This window comes from Mus pahari, chromosome 18 (genome assembly GCF_900095145.1).
Source record: "Mus pahari chromosome 18, PAHARI_EIJ_v1.1, whole genome shotgun sequence".
NCBI classification, from domain to species: Eukaryota; Metazoa; Chordata; class Mammalia; order Rodentia; family Muridae; genus Mus; species Mus pahari.
The window spans coordinates 23,193,516-23,210,952 of record NC_034607.1 but is presented as its reverse complement, the minus strand read 5'-3'; the positions used below and the strand labels follow the sequence as shown (position 1 = coordinate 23,210,952).

The 17,437-nt window shown below is 53.4% G+C and overlaps 2 protein-coding genes across 12 annotated transcripts in view; one reads left to right on the top strand and one right to left on the bottom strand.

Annotated features, from left to right (window-relative positions):
• Window positions 1-1,385: 1,385 nt before the first annotated feature.
• On the top strand, window positions 1,386-9,194 carry Plin4 (perilipin 4). Of its 6 annotated transcripts, none has more exons than XM_029531520.1 (8): window positions 1,386-1,620; window positions 1,707-1,774; window positions 1,861-1,999; window positions 2,668-2,726; window positions 3,917-4,648; window positions 4,847-6,374; window positions 6,494-6,681; window positions 7,296-9,194. In XM_029531520.1, exons 2-8 carry the CDS (start codon window positions 1,724-1,726, stop codon window positions 7,782-7,784), a joined length of 3,186 nt encoding a protein of 1,061 aa, XP_029387380.1. In that variant the 5' UTR covers window positions 1,386-1,620; window positions 1,707-1,723; the 3' UTR covers window positions 7,785-9,194. The 6 variants fall into 6 exon arrangements, with proteins under 6 accessions (XP_029387380.1, XP_029387379.1, XP_029387381.1 ...); XM_029531521.1 differs by having other exon boundaries at window positions 1,514-1,620; window positions 3,917-5,999; window positions 6,261-6,374; XM_021218516.2 differs by having other exon boundaries at window positions 1,514-1,620; window positions 3,917-6,374; window positions 7,296-7,382; window positions 7,461-8,018.
• Window positions 9,174-17,437, bottom strand: part of Hdgfl2 (HDGF like 2) — a 20,958-nt gene continuing 12,694 nt past the window's right edge. The window contains exons 4-16 of one of the 6 annotated variants that reach the window (XM_021217554.2): window positions 15,310-15,510; window positions 13,441-13,554; window positions 13,295-13,366; window positions 12,557-12,722; window positions 12,410-12,485; window positions 12,047-12,338; window positions 11,587-11,690; window positions 11,003-11,076; window positions 10,829-10,899; window positions 10,508-10,609; window positions 10,194-10,404; window positions 9,804-9,930; window positions 9,174-9,444 (exon numbers count right to left, since the gene is read on the bottom strand). In XM_021217554.2, the coding sequence (XP_021073213.1) occupies window positions 9,339-9,444; window positions 9,804-9,930; window positions 10,194-10,404; window positions 10,508-10,609; window positions 10,829-10,899; window positions 11,003-11,076; window positions 11,587-11,690; window positions 12,047-12,338; window positions 12,410-12,485; window positions 12,557-12,722; window positions 13,295-13,366; window positions 13,441-13,554; window positions 15,310-15,510 (1,716 nt within the window). In that variant the 3' untranslated portion in view covers window positions 9,174-9,338. Of the gene's footprint in view, window positions 9,448-9,803; window positions 9,931-10,193; window positions 10,405-10,507; window positions 10,610-10,828; window positions 10,900-11,002; window positions 11,077-11,586; window positions 11,691-12,046; window positions 12,339-12,409; window positions 12,486-12,556; window positions 12,753-13,294; window positions 13,367-13,440; window positions 13,555-15,309; window positions 15,511-17,437 lie in introns of all 6 variants that reach the window. The other 5 variants (XM_021217551.2, XM_021217552.2, XM_021217550.1 and 2 more) reach the window with 5 other exon arrangements.

The window sequence follows — 17,437 nt, the reverse complement described above, 5'->3', positions numbered from 1 at the left end:
GGCCAGGATGGGTCCCATGGGGTCCTCCTGACCTCTCACCACATTTTTGGCCACCCTCTTACTGTCAGGTCTGGGCAGTGTGTTAGGAAACCACTGTCTAGCATGGTGAGGTCAGGGCAGCCCCTGGCTTCCCCAGAGCCTGGTCTAGATGGCATTTCTGGGCATCCATAACCCCTCTAACTCCCTGGTGCTCAGAGCAGTGTCTTGGAACAGGCACAACCCTCCTCCAGGCCCACTGCCACCTCCTCCAGGGAGTTTAGTGAATTGTGGGGAGCAGGTGGGAGCTGGCAGCACAAGAGGGAGCTGGATGCAGTGCTCCCTCCCACCCACCCCAACCCCTCAGGAACAATAGCTGGGAGCACCCTCTTCTGCTCCAGAACTGTCACCTAACACACAGATTCCAAGGAACAAACCAGGGACACCGGACCCCCGCCTGGAACCTCTTCCCCTAGTTTAGCAGCTGCAGAGTTAATTGCTCCATCGCTGAGGTTGGCATCTCTGTCCCAGGAGTACAAACAAGCCTGGGACAGCGCCCAAGGCAGGAGTGGCAGTCACTGCCCAGTCCCTTCACCGATGGCCTGCTTGGCATATAGGGAGTTCAGGGGCTGTCTGAATCCTACCTGTGTGGCCTCAGGCCCAGGATGCTCCCTCCTGAGACACACACACACACACACACAGAGAAAGAGAGAGAGAGAGAGAGAGAGAGAGAGAGAGAGAGAGAGATTGATTGAGATTACACCAGATTGGGTTCTCACACTTCAGTCCAAGTTCCTTTCAGTAGAGGGACATGCTGCTGCCCTCCACAAGACACACACTCTTCTCTTGTAGACCCTGTTTCTGCCCAGGAAATGCTAAGGTTCTGTTTGCTGAGTGACTACTGATCACATACGACCTCATTTCAAACTCTCATACACCTTCACTTGTCCCCATTTAGACAAATGTTTCCTAAGTGTCTTATGTGTGCCAGGTACTATCCTGGGCACACTATATAAACAGGATGACAGAGGTAAGGCTGTGTGAGAATCTAGAGAAGGGTGTGGCAGTCAGGGGTGTGGCCTGTGCAAAGGACCTGGGGCAGAGGACACAGCTGTGTGAAGGCTCTGGGTGAGAAAGGGTCCTGAGTGTTGGAGGAGGTGCCTGTGACTGGAATACTACAAGCCAGGGGGCTGGGGCAGAGTGGGAGGACGGAGGCAAGGAAGCCAGCTGATAAGTCTAGAAGGGAAAACAGACTCACAGGTAGTGCCTGGTAAAGGCATCCCATCTCAGAAAGTAGAGGCAGAGAGCGGGAAGTCCCTTGGGATGCATGGCTGGCCTGTTAGTCACTGGGGCTTCAGCAGGCACCATAAACAGAGGCTGCTTGGCCCACAGTGGAGAGCAGGGGAAAGGTGCTGGGTTGGGTCCACACCGCCTGGGCGGGCAGGCATGTGACACCCCCCTGCCCCCTCCTGCTCTCTGGCCGCCTGCCTGGGCCAGCCAGGCCCACACCCTCCCCGGACCCTATAAGGCTTGGGAATTGGGAGCCCAGACGCTGCCAGCAGCGGTCCTGCTCTGAGGGACCCTTTACCCTGACTGGTCCAGGTGAGTAGAACTGCTGTGTCACCCAGAGACTGCCACCTCCAGGTGGGTGAAGGGGGTGCTGGTGGGAGTCAGGGTGGGGCTGGAATAGGAGGGCCCTCCAGCACGTAGCACTTTCTTCCCCTTTCTAGCCCCACAGGCTGCCATCATGTCAGCTTCAGGAGATGGGACCAGGGGTCCCCCCAAATCCAAAGGCAAGGTAAGAGAACAGAGGGCTACCCTGCCAGGGACCCCGGGAAGGTAACCCCAGTGTCCACTCACCTCACCCCTACTCACCCCACGCAGACCCTGAGCAGTTTCTTTGGGTCCCTGCCTGGCTTCAGCTCTGCCCGGAACCTGGTGTCCCATACTCACAGCTCCACCTCCACAAAGGACTTACAAACAGCAACAGACCCCTCGGGGACTCCTGCCCCTTCATCTAAAGGTGAGTGGCACAAGAGAAGTGGGGACTGAGTGGCCTGGCAGAGCAACTGCCTGGAAAGGAGATTCGGCAATTCTGGTGACCTTGTATCTATGTTATCTCCTTAGATAAGGAAACTGAGGCAGAGATACTGGGCAATAGAGCCAGGGGAAAGGGGCGCTTAAACCCTACCATGGCCCCTCTGCTCTTTGCACTGGATACTAGGCTGAATGTCGTGCTTGTCTGAGCTTGTCAAGGGTATTCAGAGAGGGCCAGCAGCTGCCCTGGGGGTAACACAGCATTCTGGGACTCAGCTGAGGTGCCTGCAGGCAAGCTACTGCCTTGAAGGCCACATATGTGTAACTGGCAGCTGGTGGTCATGGCAGGGTTGCTATGGCAGGGTGGCACCACTTGCCCACTGCAAGCTCTGTGGGCCCCAAATGTGCAGGGTGGGTGTCCAGCACCCAGAGTCCAGCACAGAATGTCCTCCTGCAGCTGCAGGGGCCTGCGTCACACAGGCAAGGGCCACCCTTGGCAGTGAGTGGGATGGGAGGCTGGGCCTGGCTCCTGTTGTTCCTTGCCAGCAGCTGGGACATTCCTGTCCTTTAGAGACAGGCTTGGTGATTGTGCAACAGCAACAGGCTCTAGCCAGAGGCCTGCCCCTCACTCCCTGCCTATCTCTGTCTCTGCAGTGTCCACCAACTCACAGATGGCAGAGGATGCAGCAGGGCTGCTCCAACCTTCTAAACAGGTGAGCTGGGCTAGAAGACCTTGGACAGGAAACCTAGGCTTCGCTGGGAGGTTCTACTTCCTTTCATGAAGTGGGGTTAACAGTACATTCTCTACCTTGGGCCTCAGTTTTCACATCTGGGAAATGGGCACAACCTTTCAGCAATCCTATATAAGGCTCTGTGTTCAGAACTTGCTTTCCCCTGCCCCCGGGACACAGGGACTGTGCCCCAAAACACCACACAAATCAGAGTTCTCAGAGGGCCAGCAATGGTGGGACCACACCCTGTAGACTCAAATCAAATCACAACCCTGGCAGCCAGGATCACCTCTATTTTGGCAACAATTAAGCATCCATTGAATCCCTTTCATTTACCCTCCCGACCTTGAAGGAAATGGGGTTTTCTTGTATCTGATACAGGGTCGGTCTCATGTGCCCAGGTTGGCCTGTACTTCATTATATAGCTAAGGCTGACCTTGAGCATCTGATCCTCCTGCCTCAACCTCCCAAATGCTGGGTTGACAGATGTGTGCATGCCTCTGCACTGCAGTACTGCCCCCAGCAGGTGTGGGTAGATTTTCTAGGCAGGCTTTGGGGGAGGGGTGACAACATCACTCAAAGGTAGGGAAGAGCTGAGGACTCAAGCCCAGGCCAATGCAGAAAGCACAGTGAGCACTCAGGCACTGTGAGATGCAACTCAGTGCCTACAGCTCCTCTGTTGGGACAACTTTAGAGTCTGCAGGTATGTTCAAAGTCCCCTGGGGAAGTAGCATCTAGCCAGAGCTGCTCAGTGGCAACATATCTGTGTCATCCCAGCAAGTCCTTCTTGGCTACATGAGACCTTGTATCAAGCAACCAAGTGACAATAGAGGGAGGCCTCTGACCCTGTGGACCCTTGGCAACAGTTTGGGCTATCTCAGAGCCAGCAGTCACTGATGGGGTCTCATACTATATAGCCCAGGCAGATGTGCAACAATCCTGCCTCAGCTTCCTAAGTGCTGGGATAATCACATGTCCAGCTAGAAGGGAATCATTTTAGTGAGACAGTATGGTAGGTTCCCAGACATTACCCTACAGCTGGATGAGGCTAGGGTGTTTGGTCAGAGTAGGTGCAGAGAAAGATTCCAGAGACACAGAGGACTGGGTGCACACAAGGTATGGACAGCATAGAGGGACTTCTGTGGGTGCTGACCTCTGCCTTTCCTTATTAGACAGCTGGAGACAAGGACATGGGAAGTTTCAGTGTGACCAGCAGTGAAGATGCCTTCTCCTTTGGCATCATGGATGCTGCAAAAGGAATGGTCCAGGGTGGACTGGGTGCCACCCAGTCGGCCCTTGTCGGCACTAAGGAGGCAGTGTCTGGAGGTGTCACGGGAGCAGTGGGCTTGGCCAAAGGTCTTGTCAAGGGAACTCTGGACACTTCAAAGAATGTCCTCACCAATACGAAGGACACAGTTACCACAGGACTCATGGGAGCTGCAAACATGGCCAAAGGGACAGTGCAGACAGGCCTGGACACCACCAAGTCTGTGGTCATGGGCACTAAGGACACGGTGACCACAGGACTCACAGGGGCTGTGAATGTGGCCAAAGGAACAGTACAGACAGGTCTGGACACAAGCCAGAAAGTGCTGACAGGCACAAAGGACAATGTATATGCTGGGGTCACTGGTGCAGTAAATGTGGCCAAAGGCACCATCCAGGGTGGCTTGGACACCACCAAGTCTGTGGTCATGGGCACTAAGGACACGGTGACCACAGGACTCACAGGGGCTGTAAATGTGGCTAAAGGTGCTGTCGAGGGAGGCCTGGACACAACCAAATCTGTAGTCATGGGCACCAAGGACACAGTAACCACAGGACTCACAGGGGCCATGAATGTGGCTAAAGGCACAGCACAGATGGGTCTTGGCACCAGCAAGACTGTGCTGACTGGCACAAAGGACACTGTATGTGCTGGGCTCACAGGAGCCATTAACATGGCTAAAGGGGCTGCCCAAGGAGGCCTGGACACCACCAAGTCTGTGCTCGTGGGTACGAAGGACACGGTAACCACAGGGCTCACAGGGGCCATGAATGTGGCTAAGGGGACAATGCAGACAGGCCTGGACACCAGCAAGACTGTGCTGACTGGCACAAAGGACACTGTATGTGCTGGGCTCACAGGAGCCATTAACATGGCTAAAGGGGCTGCCCAAGGAGGCCTGGACACCACCAAGTCTGTGGTCATGGGTACGAAGGACACGGTGACCTCGGGGCTCACAGGGGCTGTGAACGTGGCTAAAGGTGCTGTCCAGGGAGGCCTGGACACAACCAAGTCTGTGGTCATGGGTACGAAGGACACGGTGACCTCGGGGCTCACAGGGGCTGTGAACGTGGCTAAAGGTGCTGTCCAGGGAGGCCTGGACACAACCAAGTCTGTGGTCATGGGTACGAAGGACACGGTAACCACAGGACTCACAGGGGCCATGAATGTGGCTAAAGGCACAGCACAGATGGGTGTAGACACCAGCAAGACTGTGCTGACTGGCACAAAGGACACTGTATGTGCTGGGCTCACAGGAGCCATTAATGTGGCTAAAGGGGCTGCCCAAGGAGGCCTGGACACCACCAAGTCTGTGCTCATGGGCACTAAGGACACGGTGACCACAGGACTCACAGGAGCCATTAACATGGCTAAAGGTGCTGTTGAGGGAGGCCTGGACACTACCAAGTCTGTGATCATAGGCACCAAGGACACGGTGACCACAGGACTCACAGGGGCTGTGAATGTGGCTAAAGGCACAGCACAGATGGGTCTTGGCACCAGCAAGACTGTGCTGACTGGCACAAAGGACACTGTATGTGCTGGGGCCACAGGAGCCATTAACATGGCTAAAGTGGCTGTCCAAGGAGGCCTGGACACAACCAAGTCTGTGCTCTTAGGTACCAAGGACACCGTGACTACAGGGTTCACAGGGGCAGCAAATGTGGCTAAAGGGACAGTACAAATGGGTCTGGATAAAAGCAAGAGCATGCTGATGAGCACACAGGACACTTTATGTGCTGGGGCCACAGGAGCCATTAATGTGGTCAAAGGGGCTGCTCAAGGTGGCCTGGATACTTCGAACGCAGCACTCATGGACACGGCCAGAGGAACAATGCAAACGGGCCTGGACACCAGCAAGCATATGCTTACAGGCATGAAGGACACTGTCTGTGCTGGGGTTACCGGTGCCATGAGCATGGCTAAAGGTATTCCTAAGAACACAGACACCACCAGAGACACCCAGTCTTCTGTGCTGGCTCATTCAGGTAATGTAGCCACCAATGCCATACACACAGGTGTTCACACACTTCCAAGTTCACTCTCTGCCTTTCATTCCATCATATGTCATGAGCCTAGCAGTTACAGAGCCACTAACCATGGGGTAGGACAAGTCACCCTGAATTCCACAGAGTCCCTGTGCTGTGAGACAAGCAGCTTCTCAGACACATATGGCTTGGGGCATGTCACAGAGCCCATAGATGACACCAAAACCCTTGTGTCTGGTATGGTTTCATCTGCCCGCGCAGCTACCAGGTCAGTGGAGGAGTGTGGTCAGCTGGCTGCCACAGGCTTTGCTGCACTTCGTGATGAGTTGAAAGGGCTGGGTGATATCTTTCAGCCCATGACAACCGAGGAACAAGGTGAGTACCTCTGCCCTTCCCTATCATGGGTCCCTAGAGCCTGGGCTTTGGTGAGACCCTATACCCATTTTGGTTGTCTCAAGGCACCTTTCAGACTGAGTCTCATTGCCTTCCTCCAGCTCAGCTGGCGGTCTCAGAGTCAGGGCCCCGAGTACTCTCTGCTGACCGGGGAAGCTACTACATCCGCCTGGGTGACCTGGCCCCTAGCTTCCGCCAGCGGGCTTTTGAACATGCCCTGAGCCACATACAGCACAACCAGTTCCAAGCCAGGACCGCACTAGCCCAGCTCCAGGAGGCCTTCCAGATGGTAAGAACATCTCTCGTCCCCACTCTGGACACCTCCAACTGGTCACCAGCCAAGTGCCCAGTTGGGTAAGCCACCTGTATGCAGAGGGAGCTGAGGCATGGATGTACCAGTGACATCTAGTGAGCTGCAATCTGTGAACCTAAGGGAAAGGGTAGTGTAGGTGACCGGGCTCTAGCAGGGGTTCTTTCTCCAATATCCCACCCATCTCCAGAGTTATGCTGGTTATTATAGACACAGAAGCCTAATATTCTGGGTCTCTGACATCTGTCCACCTCCTCCCTGGCCACAAAGCCCCTCTGTCCCCTAAACAGATACCCAGGGACTATGGAAAAGACAGAGGTATGGTGTGATGCAAGGTGACAGGTTCCTGGTGAAGAGCATGGTAAGAGTGGTCAGGGGACAGAAAAGAATCTGTATGGACATGCAGAGAGCAGAAGTAGGGTGGGAGATGAGTGGACAGAGGAACCACCACCTGGCCTCCCAGATGCCCTCATGGGGACTTTGTTTTTTGGCTGTACCACATATGGAGCAAGTTTAGACTCAAGATCCAAGTACAGGACTGAGTGTCCCCACCCCTTCTGGGCCCACCACCTGTCCTGTGGTTCTTTTTCCAGACAGACATGACCATGGAAGCTCCATGTGGGAAGCTGTGCAGGGACCAGAGCTTGAATACCATGCTGGAGGCTATTGGTAGCCATGAGGTGGGTGTGGCATGGGCCTTCCTTCCCACTGCCCCTAGTCAAAGCCCTGTCCCTCCTTACCTTTCTCCACCTCTGCAGATGCAGGCTTCCGTGGCTCAGGACAGGCTGTGCACCCTCGCCCATCAGCTCCATGCAGCTTACAGCAGCCTGGCAACCAGCCTGCAGGGTCTGCCAGAGGTGCAGCAGCAGGCAGGGCAGGCACGGCACAGCCTCTGCAAGCTGTACAGCCTTGTGTCTTCAGAGGCAGGTAGTGAGCTGCAGACAGAGCAGCTGGCCCAGAGCAGTGCTGGTGTTGTTGAGGCCTGGCAGGGCCTGGAGGTGCTGCTAGAGAAGCTGCAGCAGAACCCTCCACTCAGCTGGCTGGTTGGACCCTTCACCTCCATGCCCTGTGGCCAGCTGTAGGCACCTGAGGGCTGGGCGGGTGGGGTGCCCAGGTACATGCTGTGACCACAGCTGGCTGTACTTCCCCAAAGCTCTGGATGGAACAGGAGCAGAAGATCCTCGGAAAGTGAACTTGAAACCAGCCACAGCTCCTGCTATTTCTAAGAACCAATGACCCCCTCCCTCCAAACTAGCCGCCAAGTCTGTTCAGATACAGGCCACACAGACCCCAACACAGACAAAGAAGAACCATGCATCCCCACTGGCCAGCTTTCTATCCTTGGGGCTCTGACCCTCTCTCCAGGGGCCATAGCTCTCCTCTATGGGTGGTGCCACTCCAACCCAGGCCCCATTTTCGGCAGCACAACTGCAGATCCTTGTTCACCGGGACTAGAACACACAGCCATGCTGATGTAGGTTCCTACAGCTGCTTCTGATACTTAGTAAGGAGAAATGCTGCACAAAATCACACAATTACATTCCAGGCTGCTGTGGGCCTGGCTCAGGCCTGTTCTGCCGAGAAAACCAGAGTTATATATATATATATATATAACTATATAACTATATAACTATATATATATATATATATATATATATCTCATAGCATGGAGACAGGGTTGATCTGACAGGCCTAGCAATGCTGAGCACAGGAACATGGCCTGCAGCCTAGGGTTGAAGACTGTACTGAATGGGCAGGTGATGGCTCATCTCCCTTGCCCTATACACCCAAAATACAAGCAAACAAGATGCTGGGGCACAAAGCACTGGCTCACTGCCAGGCCAAGGCCACAGCCCAGCCCTCCCTGAACCCCAGCAGTACTAGTGACCCCAACCTTCCAGCTCCTTTATCTGCACTCTTGGAAAATAACAATGTCCACAAGCTTTAGGCCTGGGCCAGCTGTGGCCAAGGAATGCCATGATAGAGATAGCAAGGAGCCTTTCCCTGTCCTTCTGCCATGTCAGCATCAGGGTGACATTAGACCCAGCCACTGGCAAACACTGGGCTCAGAGCCTACAGCTAAGCCTTCCAACAGATGACATGAGCCTCATTATATCATGCCAAGTTATTGGTGGCTACTGAGGCAAGTGGATACAACCGTGAGCCCACTGGGAACACAGAAGAGTGGGGAAGCCCCTGCTCAAAGCTACACAGTGAGAGGGGGCTGGGATGGTGTGGACTGCAACACTCCAGCCCAGAGGTCGAGCTGCCCCAGAGGCACTTTGCTGGTCCCACCTGGGGGTCCCTGCACAGCTGGTAATGGATTTCTGTTGGGCTGTCCTTAGTGTCCGCTTCACTCAAGCTGGTAGACAGGCCATTCGGTGCACCAAGAGTTCTGCTGGCCTGTGGGTATGACACCTGCCCTGAATCAGGTCTGGCTCCCCATACTGCTCTTGGTGGCCAGTACTTAAGCCAATAAAAGCTGTTTCTTTTTCATTACAAAATTCTTTATAGCCATTTCATGTTAACTGAAATCACAGAACTAGGCAGAAAAGCCCAGGCCACAAATACAAACAACGCAGCACTTCCCTGGGAGGCTGGGGACAGACATGGCACCATGGCCAAGTGGCTGGAGCTCAGCTGTCCTCATTGTCATCATTGGCAGACTCAGAGGCCAGCCTTGTCCTCTCATGGTCCTGACGCTCATTTCCAGGCCTGGCTGGGTCCAAGCTGTCCTGTGGTCTGCTGGGGGCATAAAGAAGGTTGGTAAGAATGCGGTTGCCTGGTGTCGCCATGGAGCCAATGGGTCGGTGGGCAGCCAAGAAAGGGTGACACTCCTGTCAAAGGCACCTGTGCCTTGTATGGCCTTCCTGACCCTCCCCAGTCCAACTGTAGCTCAGTCTGGTGGCCAGTGCTCATGGTGGTTACCGGAGGGCTAGATCTAGACAGCAGGAAATTCTTTCCCAGAGTACCAGTAGCTGGAAGCCTGGGGTGGCCTATTGTGGGCCAAGATCAGAGTGTTGGCTGGCCCCAGCATGTGGTAGGGTGCGGGGTGAGGGCTCCTACATGCAGGGAATGCACCTGATGTCCCAGGGACTCACTCATGCAGCTCTTCTGAGGAGCCACCCCTGGGGCCATCCTCCGAGTCCTGCCCGTCTTCCTGTGCTCTGTCTTCCATGTTTTCCCCCTTCTGGGATGTGGCCTCACCGTTCACAGGTGCTGACCGATCTAGGGAGACAGAGTCATTATGAACACAAAGCTTGCCTTTCATTAGAACCCTTCTCACTCAGCTGGGGTCAAACTTACAAGCAATTTAAGTGCATATAGGTGCTATGGCCCAAAGAACACTTCCAGCACCCCATTTCTAGCATCTAGTAGAGCTCGAATACACTGTGCCAGCTGCCCCAGAATGAGGTTGGATCTGGCAAGCTTGCTGGGGACAAACATGGCACTATTCCCCTTCCCTCTGGCCTGGTGCAGTCAGCCCTCACCGGTGCTGGGCTCATCCTCTGCCAGCTCTCTGGGAGCCTGCTCCCCCGGCTGCTCCTCTATCTTCTCGTTATCGGCCCGTTCCTTCTCAGCTCCAGCCTTGTTCACCTTCTGGAGAGCCTCAACTTTCGGCCCCAGGACCCGTGACTTGAGCCGGGTGTAGACCTCTGCTGCCTTCGCCATCACATCTTTGTTGGCCTTGTACCGGCGAATCTGGCCACCAGGAGGCCAAGCTTAGAAGGGCAAATGGCTGTGCCCCCTGAGACCTCCCTTTAGACACTACCACCATCTCCTAGATGCTTCACCCATGCTATACCTTCTTCAGCGTTGCTACCACATCTGTGTTCTTCTGAAGGATCTGAGAGGTTACCTGCAGGGTCCCCAGTTCTTCTAGTGCACTCAGACACTTCCTCACATCCTGTAAGGCAAGAGTGGAGAGGCAGCCCGGGCTGTCTCCTAGAATATTGCCTGCTGTTCCCAGGGGAGATTGCAAGGCAATCCCTGAAATACTATGAAACCCACTCCTCCACCCAGGGGACCCTGCCTCAGTTTCCAAAGACTTCCAAGGAATCAGTAAGGAGGTGGTTGAGGAAAGCACCCATTTCAGGACAGTGTGGGGCTGCAGCAGGTATCTTACTGGGTTGTCAACCTTCAGTGCAAATTTGATCTCGCTGTGCAGCTTTTGCAGTCTCTCCTCTACAGAGGGTTCTGGGCAGGAGAGATGCTGGCTTGAGCAGGGTGGCTCTGGCCCCTCTCATGACCACAGGTCCACACTGGAGCCGTGCAACCCAACACCATTGCTAGTGCTCACCTTTCTTCTTCTCCCCTTTCCTTTCCAGTGAGAGACCCTCTGACCGCTTCCGCGTCCGCTCTACCTTCACAGGCCTATGGAGAGGCTCCCATCAGACAGGCTATCTTAGGAGGCCCAAGGTGAGGACAGTCAGGCCAAGGACCTAGGGCCCTCTTCTGCTTCTGTGCAGATGAGGAACACATGGCTGACCTTAAGCCCATTGAGCATATCATACCCCCTGCTGTGCGGCCACCACGCCACACTGCTGACACCCAGGGCAACTCTAATTAGCAATAGTTGGGAATATACTTTTAGGGAACACACAGGAGCTGCATTTCACCACCTGCAGGCTGAGTTAAAGCTTCTGGGTGCTGTGGACACCAGCTGGATTGCTCTTTGGGGTTCTGGACATTGCTGTTGGCCTCCACCCACTATAGGCCAGCAGCTCCTAGTCTGACATCCACATGTGGACCAGGAGGGACTCCCATAGGAAGGCAGGGGCAGGGGAAGTCCTAAGGTTGCAGGCTCAAGGGTCGGAGGAACCCTTGGATGGGCATAGCTCTGAGGCTAAACTCATAGATCCAGGGCTCAGGACAGATGCTGACCTGGCTCGTGGCTTCTCATCTGGCCGCCCTCTCTTCTCCTTCTGCCCAGACTTCCTTGTAGACTCTGAGCCTGGCAGTTGGGACTTCTTGGCCAATTTCTTCCCCTACAGGGAGCAGCCAAAGGACAGGTTGCTGCCTCAGATAAAGTTTGTCCCCTATTCCCCTCATTTAGTCTACAGAGCTGTGGGCCCTCCCCCCCCCTCCCCCCCCGCATATCTGGGTAATGGCTTCCCTGGCTTTAGGAGGATCTGTGAAGTCCAGAGTTCCACTGGAGAGACAAATCATATACATGCTGGAAGGACCCCGACTGGCTATCCCTATTTTCTAGGCCTGGGGTCCTGGGCTGTGTTTCCATTGTATCACCAACACCCAGGATGAGGCCCAGTACCCAGTAGGTGCACAAAAGAGTGGGGCCCAGGGTCAGTGTCTGGGACTCAGGTGAAGAGAGGGCACCACACACCTCTTTCCCAAGCTCCCCCTCAGGTTCTGAGTCAGAGGAGGATGGTGTGCCTCGGCCTCGAGCCTTTCGGCTACGCTTCTTCACAGGCTCCTCGTCCTCCAGCTCATCCCCACTGCTGGCCCCACGCTCTGCCCGCTCCTTGCGCCGCTCCTTCTCCTCCCTTTCCTGTTCTCGAAGTCTCCGGAGCTCTTCCTCCTGCTCGCGTCGCCTCCGAGCCTCCAGCTCACGCCTTCGCTCTTCATCGCGTCTCTTCCATTCACTGATGCGGTCCACTTCACCACTGTCACTGTCACTGGGATGGAGAGTCTATCAGTGGGGATCCCAGCACACTCTGCGGCCCCCATATCACTGGGTGACACCCACCTGTCACTGCTGGAGGTGGAAGGTGGTCGTTCTGGCTTTGGTCTCCGCCCTCGGGGTTTTGGGGGTGGCTTCTCAGCTGTGGAAAAGGAGTGGTGACCTTCTCTTCTCAGCCTCCCAGGGGTATATGAAGGCTGGCTCAGGTCTTACCTGGCTTTCTGCCTCGAGGGAGTTTCTTGACAGACACATCTGAGTCTGAGGAAGATGAGGATGAGGACGAGGACGAGGAGGATGGAGACGGCTGTGCTGCAACCACAGGCTCCTCCTTGGCCCCATCTGAGTCGGCTTTGGAGTCTGAATCCGAGGCTGATGGCACCTTCTGGGGACAGGCATAGCCAGTAGGGTGCTAGAGCCCAAAATGGAAGAGGAGCCACACAGGGTGGTAGGGTGATGGCAGAGGTGGCTGCAGTCCCCAAGAGATATAGTTCTGTGCCTCATCCACAGCAGAGACATGGGTCTTGGGCACCTGGTGGCTCCTGGGGAGCAGGGGCAGGGCCAAGCCCACCAGGGGCTTTCCACAGCAGGCATGCACTGAGAATCTGCACAGAAGGCCTGGCCTGCTTTCTCCTTCCTATGTCCTGTTCTCCCACAACAAGCCACAGTACAACATTCACAGTCCATATCACACATGGCCACAGATACACAAAATCACCTGCACAGGCACAAGCAGCCTTGTAAACACAAGTCCTCACACTCCCAACGTGTACACACAGTACACACGATCCACAACATTTCAGCAGATAGGACCTGATTTTCCAGTTGTGGTAGTGGGGTAGGAGCAGCAGTGACCCACGGGCCACAGGGGCATCACCACATACCTGGGTACCCAGGCATCACTGCCATAAAAGGCCCTCATGCTGCTTAGGACCTGGGGCACAGAACCCTTACCTTCTTCTTGCGTCCTCCCAGAGGACCTCGCCGTGGTGGCCGGGCCGCTGTCTTCTTCTCTGGGGTAAAATCCTGGGTGGAGAGACAGGAGTGTCAGGGGTGCTGGCTGCCATGCCAGGCTGTCCTGGGGGCTGGTGTTTGCTCACCTGGTCACTGGTCTTCTCCGACTCAGATGGACTCTCGGAATCCTCTTCTGATGGGGACACACTGGCCTGATCCAGGTCACTGGAGGCTCTTCTAGCTCGTTTAGAGACTGACACCTGGAAGTCATGGTCAGGCTGGGTCAGCAGCTAGACAAACCTCCGCTCCAGATGGGACCGTACTGTATAGACTTGATGCTATTTAACTCTGGGGTCACGACCTGAGCCATACACAAAGGCACACGCAGCTGTAGGCCCCACTCTGAGGAGCTCCCTATTCTTTGAGAGATCAGAACTAGAGAAGGGAAGTTGGGGGCAAGTGCTAGGGAGTTGGGGAGGATAGTGTCTGATGAGGCTGGAACTTTCACTGTAGGACTGTACTTCAGAATGCTCCACTTTATGTCACATGCTCTATATCAAAAAGAAATCAGAGATATAGACAGACAGACAGACAGAAGACCCCAGCAGGACTGACACAGAGAGAGCAGACTCCAGGGACTGACAGGAGGAACTATGGAAGAGGCAGTGCATCTTACTATGGTTGAAAAGTACACATTGACATGGTCAAACAGTCTAAAGAATAGGGGTCAGCAGCAAAAGCATCGACTGCGCAAGCCCGAGGACCCATATCCCATCATCAGGACCCTTGTGAAAACCTGCATCACAGAGAGAGCAGTAGCTCCATGGTAGAGCGCTGTCTGCTTACACAGGCTCCCACAGGGTAGCTCACAGCTGTCTGAAACTCCAGCTCTACACAACTTGATGCCTCTTGTTTCCACAGGCACTTGCACTCATGTGCACCCTCTCCCAAGGCACAAATTCATATACATGATGAAAAACATATTTTAAAAAGGGGATGGGGCTTGAGCAATTACTCAGCACTTAAGATCACTGGCTACTGTCAAGAGGATCCAGGCTTGGTTTCCAGCTAGCACAAGGCTGCTCACAACCATCAGTAACTGCAAAGCCAGGAGTGGTTACACACACCTTTAATCACATCACTAAGGAGGAAGAGGAGGCTGGGATAAAAGTTTGAGGCTGCCAGGTGGTGGTGGCGCAAGCCTTTAATCCCAGCACTCGGGAGGCAGAGGCAGGTGGAGTTCTGAGTTCGAGGCCAACCTGGTCTACAAAGTTAGTTCCAGGATAGCCAGGGCTACATAGTGAGACCTGTCTCAAACAAACAAAACAAACACCAACTCTGCTCCAGGAGATTAGATACCATCTCTGGCTTTGGGTATCAAGACATGGAATAAATGAGGTGTGCAGACATAACTGGTGTGCAGGTAAAACACCCAGATGTAGAAAATAAGAACTGCCACCTAAAAAAACTAAAAGCAGACAAACAAAAAAGCAGACCCACATCTGTAATCAGAGCCAGGGAAGCAGAGACAAAGGGCCCCCGGGCTGGCTGCTCAGTAAAACTAGTGAGCTCTCAAGTGGAGGCAGGGAGAGACTCTTGTCTCAAAATACAAGATGTAAAGCAATTGGGGAAGATGCCTGATGTCAACCTCTGGCCTCTTTACAGACAGACACAGACACAGACAGACATGTGGACATAATCTCATACTCACATAAAGATTAAAAACGCCACTGAGAGTCATACCTCCTGAAGGAATCAACCTCAAGGTATCTGAGTTTTACCTCAATTCTTGTTAACAATGAGTACTGAGGCAGACACGGTGGTGCATATTCATGACCTCAGCACTCCCAGAGGCCAAGGCAGGAAGAGTACAAGTTTTAGGCCTGACTGGGCTATTACACAGCGAGGCCTTGTCTCAAAAAACAAACAACAAAAACAATTCCTATCAAAAGGGGCTGGAAATGGCAAGGGGCACCATAGGGACAGGCCTGGAGTAGCTACTCTCTTCACACTACCTTCAAGACTGGTGTCTTCCGCTTCAGGCCACTGTGATCACTGCTCTTGTCAGAGTCAGAATCGCTCTCCATCCTGTCACTGGTGGCCGTGGTGGTCACAGCTGTCACAGTCATGACCCTCCGGGCTTCTTTGTCCTTGTCCGCGTCGCTGCCACAACCCAGGTCAGCTTCAGGGGCCTCACTGTCAGAGGAGCTCACCGGCTGGGGTTGGGGTGACAGATCTGTCACCGAGGGGCCAGGATAGACTTCCTAGCCCCATGTTAACAAAGCAGACAGTAATGCTGGGAATCCTGGCTCAGGGTCTGGTTACCTCACTCATGAGTTGGGAAGCTGAGACAGTAGGATGATGCAGGTAGAAAGATGTAGGGGCAAATGCTTTGGCTCTGTGCCTCAGTTTCCATCTAAGCCAGGGGAAGGTCACAGCTTTTGGCCTCATGAGGATGCTGCAGGTAGCACAGAGCTGTCATGTGAACAGGCAGCATGCAGACCACAGCAAGTGGTAGTAAGAACTGTGGGTTTTGTTTCTTTGCTTTGTGTGCGTGCTACTGGGAACTGAATACAGGTTTTCAGACATGCTGGGCAAGCACTCTCCCACTGAGCTACAAGCCTGGAGCCCTTTTTACTTTCTATGTTACATAGGGTACTAAGAAGCCTGGCTGGCCTGGGATTCAGTCTGTACAGCCTATGCTGGCTTGAAGTTGTGCTGGGAAGACAGGCCTGCCTGAACAGGTCTGGCTTGGCTCTATTTCAAGCTATTTTACAATTGTGAGAAGAAGCCAGCCCCAGGGGCACTGCTGAACTTGCCACCCTCACAATGCCTGTTCAAGCAGCAGTCACAGTCCAGCCACACCACAAGCTTTGTATGAATTGACCGCAACTTGGCCTCCCGTCCAATCCAGGAGCTGAGAACCTAGGAACAAGAGGATCACACAAGGCTCCTAAACACAGGGAGCAGAAAGACAGTGAAGACTGAGAAATGAGGAGCTGCTGTGAGGCCTGTGAAGTGAAGGATTTGTACTGGGACCTCAGAAAGGCCTGTCAGAGGTAGAGCAGGGTAGGCAAGATGCAGCTTACAAGTGTTACAAGGGAATGAGGGTTCTCTCAGCAAAAGGAAAAGGCTGGGATGGCCAGGTGTAGAGAGAAATGTGAATGTCTGCCCAAATAGGTAGTTTAAACATATGTCAAAATGTCTGCAGCAGTTTTTCAATAAAGTTTAGTCCTTTAAAAAAAAAAAAAAAAAAGCCATGACAATAGTGGACCTCCCCCGGCACAGTTGTACCCAGAACCTGTCACTATAACTCCATATAACTGCAACCTGAGAGTAGAGGTAGGGTGGTAGCAGTTGTTCATTTTTCAAGGACCATATCTGGAAAGAACTCAAACTTCCATCAAGTAAAGAGTGAAACAGATGTGGCATAGGCAGAGACAGTGAGCATGGCAAGCGTTGGTCACTGCTGTGACTGTGGAGGCCTAAATCATCAACCAAGAGAAAGGCATAAAGCATGCCCACAGGTTAACTTGGTGGGGAAATTTTCTCAATTAAGGTAGGTTCCTCTTCCCAAGTGACTGTAGCTTGTGTTAAGTTGATATAAAACAATCCCAGCACAATTGGCCTCTTGTTAACTTTACACACAAACACATCACTATTGAACTTTTTTCTTTCCCACAGTATGTTAATATTAATATCACAATATAAAACCAAATAACTTTACAAGTACCAGTCTTTAAAAATTCTAACACTTCAAAAGTTTAGTTTTAGCAGGGTGTAGTTTCCAAAGTCTTTAATCTCAGTCCTCAGAGGCAGAGGCAGATGTTTTGGTTTGTTTTGAGACCAAGTCTCTCTCTCTCTATGAAGCCCTGGCTGTACTGGAACTCATTATATAGACCAGGTTGGTCCTGAACTCACAGAGATCTGTCTCTGCTTCCCAGGTGCCGGTTTCTCCAGGGATACCCTGTCTTGAAGAAACAAAAACAAAGGTGGGAGCAACCAACTCCAACTAGGTGCATTTATATGAGTTTGAGGCCAGCCTTTTCTACATAGCAAATTCCAGGACACCCACAGTTTCATAGTGAGATATTCTCTCTCTCTCTCTCTCTCTCTCTCTCTCTCTCTCTCTCTCTCTCTCCC

Excerpts from the sequence above, each read along its gene's own strand:
- Plin4 (XM_029531519.1), top strand. The coding sequence starts at position 1,724 with ATGTCAGCTTCAGGAGATGGGACCAGGGGTCCCCCCAAATCCAAAGGC. Across the intron at positions 2,727-3,916 it reads TGCTCCAACCTTCTAAACAG|ACAGCTGGAGACAAGGACAT; the intron begins GTGAGCTGGGCT and ends TTTCCTTATTAG. Across the intron at positions 6,375-6,493 it reads CATGACAACCGAGGAACAAG|CTCAGCTGGCGGTCTCAGAG; the intron begins GTGAGTACCTCT and ends GCCTTCCTCCAG.